Genomic DNA, 17,972 nt, shown 5'->3' with positions numbered 1-17,972 from the left:
CATCCAAATCACTGATAAAGAAATTGAACAGCGCGGGCCCAAGGACCGAGCCCTGGGGGACTCCACTGCCCACTTCTCCCCAGGTTGAATATGACCCGTCCACCACCACCCTCTGATTGCGACCCTTCAGCCAATCTGCAATCCATCTGACTGTGTAGGCATCAATGCCACAGTTGCCCAATTTTTTAATGAGGATGGAGTGGGAGATGGTGTCAAAGGCTTTGCTGAAGTCCAGAAAGATTACATCCACGTCAACACCCGCATCCAAAGCTTTTGTGACCTGATCATAAAAGGCAATCAGGTTGGTCTGACATGACTTGCCCCTAATGAAACCGTGCTGGTTGCCCTTGCCCTTGCCGGCAGCAGCAGCTTGCTGTAATCCCACGTGCAGATTCGGGGGCCTGCACCTCCTGGGAGGAGTCTAGCACAGCCCCGCAGCTCTCCCAGGGGGTGCAGGACCCTGGATCTGCGTGTGGGATGACACCAGGCTGCCGCTGCCAACTGGGGCTAGTGCCAGCACCTGAGTCTGTCTGGCACATCCCACACCAAGCACTGGGCAGACTCAAGTGCTGGTGCTGACTCCAGCCAACAGCAGCAGCCTGCTGTAATCCCATGTGCAGATCCAGGGGCCTGCACCCACCAGGGAAGAGTCTGGCACAGCCCCGCAGCCCTCTTAGGGGACTCGGGCCCTCAGATCTGTGCATGGGGTTCTACCAGCTGGGAAAATAGCCCAGAGCTGCAGCCATCACCAGCTGGCAGCAGCAGCCTGCTATCATCCCACGTTATCTGGGGGCCTGAGCCTCCCCCCAGGAAGAGCTCAGGGAAGTGATCCAAGAGCTGGGGGAAATATCAGAGAGCTAGGGAATCCAACCAGGAAGTAGGGGAATGTTCAGGGACCTGAACATTCCCCCAGCTCCTGTTTCAATTCCCCCAGCTCTCTGATCATTTTCCCAGCTCTTCCCAGGGGATGCAGGCCCCTGGATCTGCATGCCAGGTTCCAGCCTGTTGATAACTGACATTTAGCTCCCCGTTTGATTCCCCCAGCTCTTTAATCATTTCCCCAGCTCTTCCTGGGGGGCGCAGACCCCTGATCTGCGACTGGGGTTTCAGCAGGCCACTGCTGCAGGCTGGGGCCATTGGCAGCACCACAGTCTTCCCAGCACTCGGTGCAGGCTGCGCCAAGCAGCTGCTGCTGGCTCCAGCCTGCAGCAGCATCCTGCTGAAACCCCACACACAGATTGGGGGCCTGCACCCTCCCAGAAACAGCTGGGGAAATGATCAGAGAGCTGGGGAATCAAACCAAGAGCTAGATGTTAATATCAGAGCAGTCCTTCCCTCCCTCCCCCCCTTTCTGCCTCCCTCTCCTTAGTTTCTGTTTAGCTGCAAGCAAGCCTGGCTTCGAAACTCAAAATGTTTTGAAACTTTCAAATGTGTCAAAACAGCTTTGAAATGAAACACCCATCAAAATTTTGCATAGTCCTATTAATTAGACCCATTTCTATCATGTTTTTCCAGGCAATTTCTTTAATCCCATTTTTAACAATTTTTAAAACAACGTACTAGCCACCCATGTAAGGCTTAATCATAGACTCAAAGAGTCAAAAAATTTTAGGGCTGGAAGGGACATCAGGAGGTCATCTACTCCAACCTCCTGCTCAAAGCAGAACCATCCCCAACTAGATCATTCCAGCCAAGGCTTTGTCTAGTCGGGCCTTAAAAACCTCCAAGGATGGAGATTCCACCACCTCTCTAGGTAACCTATTTCAGTGCTTCACCACCCTCCTAGTGACAAAGTTTTTCCTAATATCCAACCTAAACTTCCCTTGCTGCAACTTAAAACCATTTCTCCTTGTTCTAATATCTGCCACCACTGATACCAGTCTAGCTCCATCCTCTTGGGAACCACTCTTCAGGTAGTTAAAGACTACAAATATCAAATATGATGTTAGCTTTCTTGGTAAAAAGGGCACACTGTTGACTCCATATTATTGTCCACTATAACCCCCACATCCTTTTCTGCAGAGCTGATGCTTAGCCACTTAGCCACTTGGTCCCAAGCCTGTAGTGGTGCATGGGATTCTTCCATCATAAGTGCAGGACTTTGCACTTGTTCTTGCTGAAACTCATAAGACATCTTTTGGTCCAATCCTCCAATTTGTTGATGTCTCTCTAAATCCCAGCCCTACCCTACAGTGTATCTACTACTTCCCTCAGCTTGGTGTCATCCAGAAACTTGCTGAGGGTACACTCTATCCCATCTCCTAGATTGTTAATAAAGATATTGAACAAAACTGGCCTCAAGACCAATCCCTGGGGCACTCCATTTATTACTGGCTGCAAACTAGACTTTGAACCATTGATCACTACCTGTTAAGCCCAGCCAACAAACCAGCCAACTTTCTATCCACCTTACAGTCCATCCATCTAACCCATACTTCCTTAGCTTGTTTGCTAGAATGCCGTGGGAGTCCATATCAAAATATTTGCTAAAGTCAAGGTATATCATGTCCACTGTTTTCCCCTCATCTATGGAGCCTGTCATCTCATCATAGAAGGCAATCAGGTTGGTCAGGTACAACTTGTCCTTGGTGAATCCATGCTGACTGTTCCTGATCCTTTTCTTCTCTACCACGGGCTTAGAAATGGATTCCTTGAGGACCTGCTCCATGATTTTCCAGGGACTGACATGAAGCTCACTGGTCTGTAGTTTCCTGGATCTTCCTTCTTTCCTTTCTCAAAGGGCACTATATTTTCCCTTTTCCAATTGTCCAGGACCTCCCCAGATTGCCATGAGTTTTCAAAGCTCTGCAATCACATCTGCTATCTCCCTCAGCACCCTCTCTCCAGCTGTTCTAAATAATCTCTAACCTGTTCTTTCACCACTGAGGGATGCTTACCTTCTCCCCAAACTGTGCTTCCTGGTGCAGTAGTCTGGAAGCCAACCTTGCCTGTGAAGACCTAGGTAAAAAAAGGCATTGACTACTTTAGCCTTTTCCTCCTCATCTGTCACTAGGTTTCCCCTCCCCCCGCCCATTTATTAAGGGACTCACACTTTCCCTGACCTTCCTCTTGTTTCTAACATACTTGTAGAAACCCTTCTTGTTACCTTTTACGTCTCTTGCTAACTGCAACTCCAGTTGCACTTTGGTCTTCCTGACTTCATCTCTGCATGGCCAAGCAATACTCTTATATTCCTCCCTAGTGGTTTGTCCAAGTTTCCACTTCTTATAAGCTTATGTTTCATGATTTAGTTTACTGAAGAGTTCCCTGCTAAGCCAAACTGGTCCTCTACCATACTTGCTAGTCTTCCTGCACATCAGGATGGTTTGTTCCTGCACCCTCAGTAAGGCTTCTGTAAAGTACAACCAGCTCTCATGCATTCCTCTCCCCCTCAGACTGGCTTCCCAGGGGATCTTGCCCATGCAGTCCCTAAGTATGTCAAAGTCTGCTTTTCTGAAGTCCAGGGTCCTTACTCTGCTGCTCTCCATCCTTCTTTTCCTCAGGACCCTGAACTTAATCTTGTCATGGTCACTGCTGTCCAAGTTCCCATCCACTACTACACTTCACACCAATCATTCCCTATTTGTAAGCAGCAGGTCAAGAAGTTCATGGCCCCTAATTGATCTCTCTAACATTTGCACTAGGAAATTGTCTCCAATGCTCTTCAAAAACTTTCTGGACTACCTATGACTGCTGTATTGCCCTCCCAGCAGATGTCTGGGTGATTGAAGTCCTCCATGAGAACAAGGGCCTGTGATCTGGAAACTTCTGCTAGTGGTCTGAGGAAAGCCTCATCTACCTCATCCTCCTGGTCTGGATGTTAATATCAGAGCAGTCCTTCCCCCCCACCCCCTTCTAGCAGACACCCACCACAACATCACCCTTGTTGCTCTCCCCTCTAACCTTAACCCAGAAACTTTCAACAGACCTATCTCCAGTTCCATACTGGAGCTCTGAGCAATTATATGGCTTTTACATAAATTGCCACCCCTCCTTTTCTCCCCTGCCTGTTCTTCCCAAACAGTTTATACCCATGAATGCCAGTGCTCCAGTCATGTGAGCTATCACACCAAATCTCTGCTATTCCAACCATGTCATAGTTCCGTGACTATGCAAGGACTTCCAGTCCTTCCTGCTTGTTTCCCAGGCTCTGTGCATTTGTGTACAGGCACCTGAGGTAACTAGACAATTGCCCTGATTTCTCAGGAAGAATGAGAACACCTCCTCTGTTGCCCCCTCCTGCTTGCTCTTCCTCCAGGTCACCCATTTCCCCACTTACCTCAGGGCTTTGGTCTACATCCCCTGGCAAACCTAGTTTAAACCCCTCCTCACTAAGTTAGTGACCCTGTCTCTTTGTCAGGTGGATTCCATATCTCCCCAGCAATCCTTCTTCTTGGAACATTATTCCAGGGTCAAAGAACCCAAAGCCCTTTAGGTGACGCCAGCGGCTTACTTAGCAGGCACTGATCTGCAGGACACACCCACTCCTGCCTGGGCCCTTTCCCTTGACTGGAAGAAACAAAGAGAACACAGCCTGAGCCCCTGTCCCCTTCACTCTTACACCCAGAACCCTGTAGTCCATTTCTGTCTGCTCAGGGTCTCCCCTGGCAGTATCATTGGTGCCCACATGGATGAGCAGCATGGAGTAGTAGTCAGAGGACCAAATGAGTCTTGGTAGTCCCTCTGTGATATCTTGGATCCGGGCTCCAGACAAGCAGCAGACTTCCTGAGACATCAGATCAGGTCAGCAGATGAATCCCTCTGTCCTCTGCAGAAGAGAGTCTCCAACCACTACCACCCATTGCTTCTTTTTGGTGGCAGTCATCTCTACCTTTTCCACTTTGGGGAAGCCTGGTTTGTCCTCCTCCACCAATGAAACATGTTCTTTGCACTGTGCTGTTAGGGCTCCATATCTGTTCTCCAGATGAACTGCTGCAGGTGTAGATCAAGATTTCTTCTTTCTGCCAGAGGTCACAAGCTGCCAGCTTCCACCTTCGTGAGAGTCCATGTCTTCTCCCTTCTCTAGCACTGCCTCTGGCAGTCCTCCCTCCACAGTCGTGGAGGTCTCCTCCAGCACTGAATCAATTAACTCCTTATGGAGAGGGATGCTTTGGAGCCTCACCACCGTTTCCTGTAGCTCTCTTTCCAGGAGGTACTGCTCACACCACAGACATCCCCTGACCTGGCTCTTACCAGAAAGAACCCACAAACCAGTGCCCACAGTGCCAAACCTGCACCTGGGTGGAAGCCTTGATGGTGAGCAGTCCTGTCTGGACAGGAACCTACAGATGCAAGCAGAGGCAGAGGCAATGGCCGTGGCAGTGGCTCTGGCATTGCAACATCCTCCAGCCATTTTCCTGGGTCCCAATCTGCCTTTTCTATCTTGCTACTCTTCTTCCAAGCACACCTTCCCTAGCAAACCCACCTGGAAGCTAGCCTGTTTACTGCTCCTTAGCCCCAAAGGGTTCCCTCACTATCTTCACTTAGAAGTTTATTGCTTGACTTACTTTGGATATATTTCCCAGATGAAAAATAATACTAAGAAGAAAATAATCAAATCTTCAACCCTGAAATTATTAAGCTTTATTTAAATATTCTTGAAAGACAATAAAAAGTTTTTTAATGAAGTTATGGAATAATGATAATTCATCTTGTTCTCCTTTCCATTGCCTGAAAAGTTCACTTCCCATACTTTTCACATGCCTTACTTTTAAACCACAGGTGCCATTTCTAGAACATAAATGGGCCATATTGAAATGATTCTTCATTACCTTCTTTCTCAGTCTTTTCTGCTGCTTTCTATTACTTCATCTTATTTCTCTTTCTTCTTTGCTATGTGGTTCTTTATTTCTTGCATATCCATGTCAGACCTCCCAATACTTTAGTCTTTAATTTTTAAATGTATACTAGCCACTGGCCTCCCTTCCACCCACTGTGCTGAATTAGCTCTTCAGAAGGAAAGGCCTCTTCTCAACATGCAACTACTGTTAGGCACAGTAGGAGAAAGGCAGCAGCTTAAGCTGGAAGCTGATAATATTTTTTAGAAACTGAAAATTTTAGGGCACTCTAAAAATAGAATATTTGCAATGTACCACACCTGCAATATTAACGCAGCTATTCTTTGCTTTATTTACCAAAATAAGCCTCTCTCTCACCATCCCTAAATTGAGCTCACAAATTGTATCTGAGTCAGAAAGGGAGATTAATAGTGTGTCAGATTAAATAAAAGCACATGAACAAGGTCAGTTTAATCAATATTATTTTCATAATGTGGCATCTGTAAGCTCAGTTCTTCTCTCTTCCCTCACAAAAAACTAAAATTATTGTTAACATTATTGTACTGCCCAGTACGGCATAAAAATGCAATCCCTTATTGGTTAACCAACATGGAGAATAGCCCAGGACAACTGGCCTTTCTCTTGCAGAATGGGCATGTTCAACTTCTGTAGCATTATTCTCCCTTCTCTTTGAAGCCAAAATTAAGAAAGATGGCTGCCCTAATGTCTCAGGAGCTTCTGCACAGAAATCTCAACACTGCTCCCATTAGGAGTAATTACTAAGGACTAGGAGTCTCCTCCATGGCTGCTACTGAGTTGTTATAAGGGGATTTTGTCAGCAGTAACACTGATTCAGCACCAGCTGTGTTGCCTTGGGGAAGGACCAGGACAGTCATATAGAAGCGAAACTGTACATATAGGACAGCACCTATTTCTGATGCCAGCGTGTCCAGAAGATTTCTGATGTACACAAGACAAGGAAGCCAGGTCTCCAATCTCACAAATTGCTCCTGATTAAAGAAGTGATTCTAGAAAACTCAGTGGGTCTATCTAGTGTAATTTTTTGCACACACAAGGGTTTTTTCTGCACAAGGGGAATATTAGATCCATGCACTGGATTTACTCTAATGACAAATGCAAATAGGACAGAGTGTGATACTACTAAATGGCAATACAAAAGCATATGTGCTGCATTCTGTAATCCAGCAGAGCAGGGGATGGTAATCTTTTGCCAGTGTGGGCTTCCCTTTGCAACCCAGACCCAACCATGAGCCATTGCCTGGTTTGGCAGATGCCTGCACTAACCCTCACCTCTAAACCCCAACCCCTCTGCAGTAAAAGTAGGGGGCCTTGTTGCACATTAATTTTATGCAGCTCAGGGAACTCTTAACCCCTCAATTGTCTGCACCAAAATGGGTAAACTAATTCTAAACACACTTTAGGTATCTTGAAGTTATGCCACTTCAGAGCAGGTTTCTCTCTTATCCGTGTTACCCAACTCATGTTCCACAAATGCATGACCACTTCCCAGAGCTAAGTTTCAGTGCTCCAGCATCCCAGGATGCAGTGCCCCCCACCCCTTCTATTCTGTGTGGACAACTCACTGCTGTAGCTCCTAGTCAGGCCCTTGCTTGTGAGCCCTCTGGGTTCTCTTATCTTCCCCTTCCTCCCCTTCTAGTGGAAAGTCGTAACCATGCAGGTCGGGGATAGTGAGGCCCCCTGTACATGTGCAGGTAAAGGTGGAATGGAATCTAATGTGTGATCCACACAATCATGCCTCCTGCCTGCTACACATACATGGCAGGAAGCATACTTGTGGGATTGTGCATTAAATTCCATCGCACTCTATTGCCAGTGTAGGGACAGCCTGATCCAAAGTTTTCCTGCACCAGAAAGAAGCCAGCTCCCACAGTTGGAAGCCCCTCAGTTGCCTCCAGGGCATCTGCACCCCCTGCTGCTGGGTCCCAGCTGGGTCCCTCCACTCAGTGTCCACAGCTGTGGGACTTTGAGTCCCCATGCTGCTTCTGGAGTCAGCAGCTGCTGAGGCTGAAAGTCCCCACAATTACCAGACTCTCAGAGCAAGCTGGGTAGAATGCAGTCAGCTGGTGGGGCTCCCAGCCACAACAGAGTCCCTGCTACGTGTGAAAAATAAAGCTGGATAATAACCAGCTATAAAGTTAGTACACATTTGCAAGGTCTAACTTTACGGCTGGTTGGAACTTTTTATGTGTGATACCTACTTTGCATGTGTAGCTGGTCTCCAGGTAACTGTGCAATTAACCAGTTAATTGCATGATATCTGTAGCATGTAGAGAAAGTGTAATTACTCCAAGCTTGAACTAACACTAACAGTGATCAACATTTGAGATGCTTAAAGTACAACGTGCAACAAGGCCCTAAGTAAAGATGTGGTGGTGCAGCAGGCTCCTCAGCCAGAGGGAGCATTGTGGAAGAGATGGGTGGCATGGTGCAAATCCATACCACTGACCCTGTGCCATATCAGACCTTTGTGGACTAGATTGGATTGCTTTGCAGGCCAGATCCAGCCCACAGGTCGTAGGTTGCCAACCCCTGCAGTACAGAATCAGCCAGTATAATACTGAAAATAAAAATATAGTCAATGTAACAATTTCTTACCCAGATCCACCTGACTCTTTATAAAGGCAGAAGCTGTAAATCACTCCAAAACCTTAATAATAGCTATGTCATGGCTTTATTTTAAGGGTGGGTTAATATTCTTTGTTACACTTTTTTGTATTCGATACAAATGCATTATACAAAATAATATTACATTGACTCAAACTTTATTTCAAAATGTGTCATCCAAGCTTTTGTTTTTGCTACTTCAAAAAAAGTTCAATTATATATTGCTAATTCTATTAAGAAAATACTAAAAACATTTTATATTAAAATGATACAGCAGCAAGTGGTGCACTTGCCATTGTACATTCACAAAAATAAGAAATCTAAACTCTACTGTTCAAGGAAACTTGCAGATGACTGAGGACTTAACCAAGGGCCCAAATGTACATTGCCAGTCTCAGTCTTGAATCCTGACAAGGTGGCAACTCTGTAGCCTTTAATGTGGTGCTATGATTGGACTACTTGTTTTATTGCAATATTTCTGTTAGTTGTGTTCAAGTTGTTGCAACATGGTGTGACTCAGTTTACCGCATTAGCCTGTGCACAGAAAATGAAGGGTTAAGCCAGAGCTGGATGCAGGATGAGACAAGATGAACTTGCATCAGCAGAGCCTTGTTATTAGGTCAACAAAGCCATTCAAAGGTGAGACAGCCTGACAACCTGGAGATGTCCAGAGGAGAGGAACATGACATGGAAAAGTACACTAGAAAACAAACAGCATAGCCACTCTTGGTGAGAAAAGCCAGGGGACTAAAAAATAAAGGAGCTCTGGGGAGCTGGAAAGGAAACAGCTAAGTACCTTCAGGGGTACTCAGGGCTGTGTGAGCTAGATTGGTGACAGAGGGACCACTTAACCCCTTTGGAACCTCTGGCTGGCTGGCCTTTGCCCCAGTAAATGTCTTAACTGAAGAGACCACGTGGTGTGCAGCTTGAAACTGCATAATGTATTGGGTAACCCCAACTGGAATAGAACATCTCAAGAGTAGAGAACCAGGGAAGATAAGATACTGAAAACCCAGGGTGGGAAGGAGCTTGGGCTCCTCCCTTGCTCTAGAAGGCAAGCTTGAGCTTGCTTCAAGAGGTACTCTCAGAGACCACACAAGGCTGCAAAGGTCCCAAGCAAGCATCCCCTGCAGGATACACTATACTCAGAGACTTTGATACCACTATGTTGGAAGTCAGCTCTTTCTAGCAGTGTTGGAGTGAGACCTGAAGAAGAATGTACTGCACCTGGAAGCTTGTCTACATCTATCTCAGCCAGGTAACTGGCCCAATAAAAGACATCGCCCACAAAAATCATTGCCTTTAGTTTTTTTTAGGTTTCTTATGTGGATGCTTCTTATAGTTTCATAGTTTTATAAAAGTGAGATGGTGTCAGTTCCATAAACTTCATTACTGAAATGCACAGGACAACATGGACTCAGCAGGGTTAAGTCACAGCTTTGTTGATAAAGCTATGCTTGTGGGGCCCAGAGAAAATGTATAATGTGCATCAATGTGGGGGTGCCTGTGAAGAAATCCCCTCCACCTCTCTCTGCCCCTCACTTGGGTCAGCCCAGGTGACCCCTCTCTCTCCTTGCTTTTTTCTTGGTTCAGGCTAGTCAATCAGGTGACCTGGCCAGATAAAATTCCTAGGAGGATGGGGAGAGGTCTCTCTTCCTTCCAGCAGGCATTTTGAAAACTACAAGCAAGCAGCCCACGCAGCTACACTTGAGTCTTTACAGAGATTTGGATATGATGACCCTTTTAAGATGTGACAAGTACTCAAGTTGCTTTTGTTTGTTCAAAGTATATTCTGACTTCCTTGTTCTACCCTCCCCCCCATTCAATAAAGGTGTCAGGTTACAATCTTCATTGCTGTGCTGTAGAGGCAGGAGGCCTTCCACCCCCCTGTTTGGGCAGATAAGTTTGTCCTTTTATTTTCTGTATAGTAGCATCCCCTACTGTGCCATCACAGTGCCAACATAAGCTGTAGTGTCCAGTGGTAAAGGGGTAAACTCAAAATTATGCTTCTGACCTCCTGATTTATTTATGGGACTCTCTGTGAAAGGAATGGAGGTGTTTCTCTGAAATACTTGAGTACCAGGGCTGACAGTGACAGTAGCTCTGACATACCTTCACAGAAAGTTATAGTAGGTGATGCAGAAAAAAAAATGAGCATGCATTAGTTATATCTGTGCAGCACAGAAACCTTACTGTGACTGAGAAGTTGTCTTTCATTCTCAGGAAATGAAACATAATATTGCAAAAGACAACACAGATAGCACAGAAGCCTGGAAGACTCAGAACTAGGAACAAAGGTTTCATAAGGGATGGCAAACAAGAAGGTAGAAATGCCAGAGCAAAATGTGAGAACGCTGAGAAAATGGCACCAAAGTGGCAAGAAGAAAAACAGTAAAACACTAAACAAAATAGCAAAGGGCTGAACCTCTATCACCAAGGCATTTGCTATTCAGAGTAGAACATGGGCCACAGCACCAAAATTTTTTTGATATTTTTAGAGTTTGAAGACTGATTGTTCTGGGCTGATGGCAGAAAAAACCAAGCTTCAGAAAAAAAAGACACGCAGGGAAAACAGAAGCAGACCTAACCACAGGATGAAGCTGAACATAGCGCACAGATCTCCATAACAAGTGATGCTGAAAGGGGTAAAAAGAGTTGGAGGGGCCTCATTCTGGTGTATTATCTCAGAACATTGCAAGCACAGCAGTTAGGTACAAGTGCACAACAGCTAGTGCCTTGCATCCCTGCTCACTACTGCTACCTACAGGAAAAATAAAGAAAATTAAGAGCCTGGGGTTGTGGGAGAGGGAAGGGTTTCAGGAGAAGCTGACCCAGGACCATTAGCTGGTCAGTCTGAGAATAATATGAGTTACTAGTTTATACACAGGCACGAACATGTCACCTTCAAATATGACAAAAATTCTCTGTGTGTGTGTGTGTGTGTGTAGACGCGTGCACACACACACACAGTATAATTATAGTCCTTTTTGATAACTTTTCATCTTAACTAGTTTTATAGGGTACTTGAGCACATTTCTCTAGAAAGGTCAGCTAAGTTGGATTAATTCTCAACATCTAATGATTGTTTCCCCAAATTCTGCTACTATTTATATAGCAGAGCATTTGTAATTTTTATCTAAATACACGATTCAAATTGCTGAAACAATGTCAGTTTCTGGATTTTAGCACAGCTGAGTGGGTCACTCATTAGAGCAACTAACTCAAGGGAAAGAGTGAAACCCATGTGAAGCAGTTAAAAATAACCTTTCATTGTTGAGTAGATGTATGCTTCCCCATCTAAGCAATTATGAATTAGCAAAACACTTCTACCTAAGACTGAGTCCAAGTGTAATTTTAGAAGAACTGGAATCTACAGTAACTGAAAGCAGGAATATAATTGCCTCAGGGTTCTGATTGTAATTATTTTGTTACCAATGACTAATAGATTATTTTAGAGCTTTCATTATAGATAATTATTTTGTAGCAATCAAGTTATGAAAATAACCATTCTAGCCAGAACTATGCTACAAAAATAATAAACTTTCAGTGCCACAAGGTTTTATTTTATAGAAATGACATTATAGTGTTAACTGATAAAATTATTTTAAGGTGCTCATGTAGTAATAGATAAATTAGGTCAAACAGGAATGAGAATGAGACTTGAAAATGTTTCATTAATTAAAAAGAAAAAAGAAGCATATAAGCAATGGAAAAACAGTTCAGCATCCAGAGAGGAGTACAATCATATGGCCAGGGTCTGCAGGTATGAGACACAGAAAACCAAGGCAGACATGGAGATCAAGCTGGCAACTAAAATAAAGGACAACAAAAAGTCTTTCTATAGGTAAATAGGGAGCAAGACAAAAATCAAGCTCCACTGTGGAACCCCTACTGAATACTGGGGGTGGGGGGGAGCAGCCTACAGTTGATCCCCGTGAAAAGGTAGAGCTCCTAAATACTTACTTCACATTGGTATTCCTGAAATCATATGGGAGCTGTTCACCTGTCCAGACGCCCAGAGAATACGGGGAGGACAACAATCCACACGAAATTAGTCCCAAACAGGTAAGGGTACTCTTAGAACATTATTATGTGTTCAGGTCTGCTGGGCCAGATGACCTGCATCCAAGAGTCCTGAAAGAACTGGCTGAGCTCATAGCAGGGCATCTAGCGAAGCTGTTCAAAGAGTCATGAAACTCAGGAATGGTCCCAAACGACTGGAAGAGGGCTAACGTGGTACCCATCTTTCAGAAAGAGATGAAGGATGACCCTTCAAACTACAAACCGGTCAGTTTGACCTCAGTCCTGGGAAAAATCTTTGAAAAAATTGTCAAGGAGGCCATCAACCACAAGCTTGTAACTGATGGGGTACTAAAAAGCAACCAGCATGGCTTTGTTGCTCTCTATGCAACTTTGGTCAGGCCGCAGTTGGAGTACTGTGTCCAATACTGGGCGCCACACTTCAAAAGGGATGTGGCCAACCTGGAGAGGGTTCAGAGGAGGGCCACCCGCTTGGTGAGAGGGCAGCAGGACAGGCCCTATAAGGAGTGACTGAGGGACCTGAACCTGTTCAGCCTCAGCAAGAAGAGGCTGAGGGGGGACCTGGTGGCTGCCTACACACTCATCAAGGGAGATCAACAGCAAATAGGTAGAGCCCTTTTCTCCCCAGCACCACCTGGGGTGACAAGGAACAATGGCAATAAGCTGATGGAGAATAGGTTTAGATTAGAGATCAGAAGGCAATTTTTTACAGTTAGGGTGGCCAAAATCTGGAACCAACTTCCCAGGGAAGTAGTTCTCGCCCCTACATTGGGCAAATTCAAGAGGAGGTTGGATGATCACCTGTCTGGGGTCTTGTGAACCCAGCATTCATTCCTGCCTGTGGCAGGGGGTCAGGCTAGATAATCTGTTCAGGTCCCTCCTGACCCTAGCTACTATGAAACTATGTGGAGGGCAGGTCCTTTCATGACCAGGTAACTAACCAGCTGGAAAAAGGAAATGAGGTTGACATCATTTACCTAGACTTCAGCTGATGAAGTTCAATAGGGACAAGTGGCAGGTCCTTTATCTAAGTAGGAATAACCTTCACCATAATTATATGATGGGTGGTGGTCCACTAGGTGGTACTGCATTTGAAAGAGACCTGGGGTGACAACTGACCAGAAGATTAATATTAGCCAGCAGTGTGATAAAGTCACCAGCAAGGCAAATAGGACTCTGGCGTGAATCAGCCAATGTGTTGTGAACAGATCCTGAGAGGTGCTCCTCCCCTTCTATTCAGGGTTGGTGAGGCCATAGCTGCAGTACTGTGTCCAGGTCTGGGCACTACAGTTCAGGAAGGATGTGGATAAGCTTGAAAGGGTACAGAAAAGTGCTACCGATATGATTAGGGGCCTGGAGGATAGACCCTATCAGGAGAGACTCTGGGAATTGGGCTTGTTCAGTCTGAGCAAAAGAAGAGGGAGGTGACTTGATAGCTGCCTACAAGTATGTCAAAGGTGAACACCAAGATCTAGGGGAGCAACTCTTCAGAAAGGCACCCCCTGGGAGGATGAGGACCAATGGACACAAGCTAATTGAGGAAAAATTAAGGTTGGACATAAGGAGAAATTTATTTTTTGTAAGGGTATCTAGAATCTGGCACACACTGCCAGCAGAGGTGTTGCAGTCACCAACCTTGGAGGTGTTCAAGAGAAGGCTGGACAAGCACCTCATTGAGCTTGTTTGAGCGCAATAACCTCTTGCCCTTGGCAGAGGGACTTGATGATCTTACAGGTCCCTTCTGGTCCTTTGATTCTATGAAAACACACAGTCCTATACACTTTATAAATTTCATCTGAACACAGAAGCAGAAAGAGAAACAACCAACTACCATGAAAAGCAGCAGCTTTTCTAGTACTGTCCAGGCAAGACAAAAATCAGGAAGCACTGTAAATCTTTTCCAATTCTCATGTGCTTTTCTGACAAGAGTTTTAAACTGATTTTCAGATGAGAAATTCAAAGGAAGTGAAGAAAGCTTTAATTCAACATATACATTTAACCAGCAGTGCTTAAACTTGTAACTTGGTGATTTGTAAATTATAATGTAAATTATAATGTAAGTAGTTTTACCTACTTAGGTTGATGTCTAAATATATTTTCTTGTAGTTGACATGACACCATCAAAGTGTATCCAGTATAATATTAGCTTTACTAAAACAGAGAGAAAATGTTATTTAAAATAGAGAAGTCATTGCTATTTACCTTCTGGACACCGACAGTTGAATCCACTGGTATTAGAAAAGCAGGTACCCCCATTTCTGCATGGCTGTGGGCTGCAGTGATCAATCTCTGACTGACATAGCTCTCCAGTATAACCTACACCATAAGGCAAATGTTTTAAAAAATAAAGAGAAAATTAAGTTTCTATTATCAAATATACCATTATATTATTCACAGAGCAAAGTTATTTTCCTTAAATAAAGCTGGAGATAAGTATTGGAATCCATGATATTCTACCAATAGTCAATCTCTCATTAAAAAAATCAGTTAACAGGAACCAACAATGTAAAGCAAAAATCCAAACAAAGTGATACTATCAAACTGTATGTTACCAGCAGCAGTATTCTGACAGCACCAGCACATAAGGGCTTAAGGGTTGAGATTTTCACAGACACCTGTGCAACCACAAAGCACTTGAAATGAATTTCAAATTTATTTTGAATCTGAACACAAAATCCTCTAGGGACGCTCTAAACAAGACTAGTCTTCCTAAATTTTCTGTGCATATGCTGAATGACTGTCATTTGTTCCTGCTCCTGAACCTCAGAAAGGATTGTTTGTTTTAAGTGAGAGCTGTAGGGAACTGATCAGCACAGTTGCAAACTACCAAATAAGCTTCTCAAGGCTCTCACACCACAGACTGGAAACAGTACAATGCTGTTTGCTATCCATAAACTAGCTATTCTGCAGATGCCTGAAGTCAACATGTTAGGATCAGAACAATGAACAAACCTACAAAGAACAATCCATTTCACTGCTGTTAAAAAAGCTGCAAACTTAATCCTGTAATGAATACCACACATGTCTTGTTCTAAATTCAAAATTCATTTCATTCATTTATTTCTAGTAGTTATCTGGGGATTTGTGTGTAACAACACATTACTATGTTACATATCTTGTTTTTACCAGATACAATTTCTGTGGAACATTTAAAAACCATCTGCAATAAGCAACATATGGCACCATACACTATCTTTGGTCAAAGCAGATTGCTCTCAATCATATCGAATGGCATTTGGAACGCTAATCAAGAGCATTACATGACCTTCACAGTACTTTACCAGAGACAACAGAGAGGAAGTACAGTCTACTGTCTAGGGCACTAGACTGGGGGATCAGCAGATCCGAGTTGTACTTTGCTTTTACCAACAAACAGGTGTTTAGCATTGAGCACGTAACTTATTCTGTTATGTGTTCCTGCTTTTCATTCTGTAAAAAAGTCTGCCTAAACAGATTAAATTATTGGAAAAGTTCAGATGAAAAAATGCTAAGAATATAAAGAATATATAAGAATATAAAATTAGTTAAAAAATACACAATATTTAAAGCTCTAAGGTACCAACTAGTATTGATGAAACAGTAGACCTATCCACAAACTCTCAGAGAAGTGGATATGGACTCAGATTTGTATTTCAGTTTTAACTTAAGTTCTTCATTGTTAGGACAAACAAAAATAATACATCTAACAAGTCTGGAGAACTCCAGATTCAGCTCTGAATTAGAACACAGCAAAGCAGCATGAGAAAACTTTAATTGTCACTGTTTGTTACTGTACCTGTTCTGTGGATAACGATTGAATTCCTGTAAAGGTAATGAGTGTTAAATTTACATAACATTTACAAAACTGCAGCACACTGAACCACACAAAAATTACTGGCCCCTAATTTGTTTCAAGTTCTTTCTCTTTTCTACGTTTTATTAATTTTTTAAGGATAGTGCAATATTGAATATAGTATGGTATGTATGTTCAATTAATTTTCAATAATTCCTGTCTTCAAAATGTTTACCAAGTTTGTCAAAACTAAAAATGATACTGGAATTCAATGTCTGGTTGTAAAGACTGTGGCAAATTAAGCAACATGTACTTGATTGGCTCTGCAGCTAGCTAAAATAACTGGCTACGTTGTCATTGTAGTTTGGAGTACATCATATCATATCATAGAGAGATGACATTTAATCACCAGATTTCCAAAAACAAATATGATCCATCTAATTGTTATCTGTATTACATGCGTACTTCAAATTGAAAGAATATTCTTTTGGTATCTAAAAGCAAACAATGAGTGCTGTAAATTAACAGGCTTTTCTAAACGAGTCACACAACAAAACAGCAGTTTGTCAAAAACATTATCAACATACTTGGACCTGCTCACTTTGTGCTGTTACAAATATTTGGGCTTTTTCCTTGTAGCAGTGCTGGGGTGATATAATACTATCCAGATATTGCTGGTCCTGAAAGCTTTCAAGCAGAAGAGTTTTCAGACCATGTTTTTATTTTCTATTTTCTTTAATGACTTGGCATATTTAGCTAAGTGAATCTCAAAAACAAATAACATGACAACTTCCAGTTTCTATAGCTCCTCTCTTGATGTACCAACAGGTACTGTAATAGAATATCAAGTGAAGCAGCTCAAACTAGTAATAACTAAGTCATCCCAATAACTACTAGAACATTTGGTTGCAGAGAACAAAAACAAGAAATTATTTACACAACCCCTCTCCCCCCCAAAAAGTCAAACCTGAATACAGTTATTACACTGAGGTGAAGTAACCAAGTACATTGCAATATTAAGTCTTCAGTGAACAAAGAAAATTAAAGTCATGTTCTCAAAGACATTAAAGGAAATGGCCCCAAATTGCTTTTCTACAGTAGTGATGTCTGCATGTATAGGAACCCAATGTTTCCACTACACTTAGAGCATGCCTTGTGTCCTGCCATGATTCAACAAGGTAAAAGGTTTGGGGTTTTTTTGCAGAAACAACCATTTATAATTGTGACAAGACGCAATTTTTTCAGTAGGAGCTGACCCATTTTCCAGTAACAACCAGAAGAATATTGTCATTGTAGAACTGAACTGAAAATGGAAAGGTTGAGAGAGGCAGGCTTATTTTATAAAAATCCAAATAAGAAAATATATAATCAAATAATATATAATATTCCACAATGTCACAGTGGTAATATTGGCAAGGAAGACATTTGAATCCTAATGATAACTGTAGTATTCACAAAAAAGTCAAATACAACTAGTATATAAAAAGTGGTAGGGCTTATATGGGGGAAAGAGGTCCACTAAACGAAGAGAGACTGATATTGTTCTCTTTATGAAATGTTAGGCCAGTGTCCTGGGGAACAAAATACCGTTTCAGTATAAATAATGATAAAAAAGAACATACATCTTTCTCAAATACAATCATACATTAAAGGCTATCATGTCCCTTCCTCAAACCCTCATAATTTGGTTTTAAATCTACAAATAAGCTGTCCAAAAGTTTCAGCTATCATCATTT

At 43.1% G+C, this 17,972-nt stretch overlaps 1 protein-coding gene across 1 annotated transcript in view; it reads right to left on the bottom strand.

Moving 5' to 3' along the window:
- Window positions 1-17,972, bottom strand: part of DNER (delta/notch like EGF repeat containing) — a 397,048-nt gene that overhangs the window by 116,785 nt on the left and 262,291 nt on the right. The window contains exon 8 of the mRNA XM_019503073.1: window positions 14,667-14,780. Within this exon, the coding sequence (XP_019358618.1) occupies window positions 14,667-14,780 (114 nt within the window). The remainder of the gene's footprint in view (window positions 1-14,666; window positions 14,781-17,972) is intronic.

This window comes from Gavialis gangeticus, unplaced genomic scaffold, assembly GCF_001723915.1.
Source record: "Gavialis gangeticus isolate Ggan-Ray unplaced genomic scaffold, GavGan_comp1, whole genome shotgun sequence".
Classification (NCBI taxonomy): domain Eukaryota; kingdom Metazoa; phylum Chordata; order Crocodylia; family Gavialidae; genus Gavialis; species Gavialis gangeticus.
This window is presented reverse-complemented; position numbering and strand designations above follow the sequence as displayed.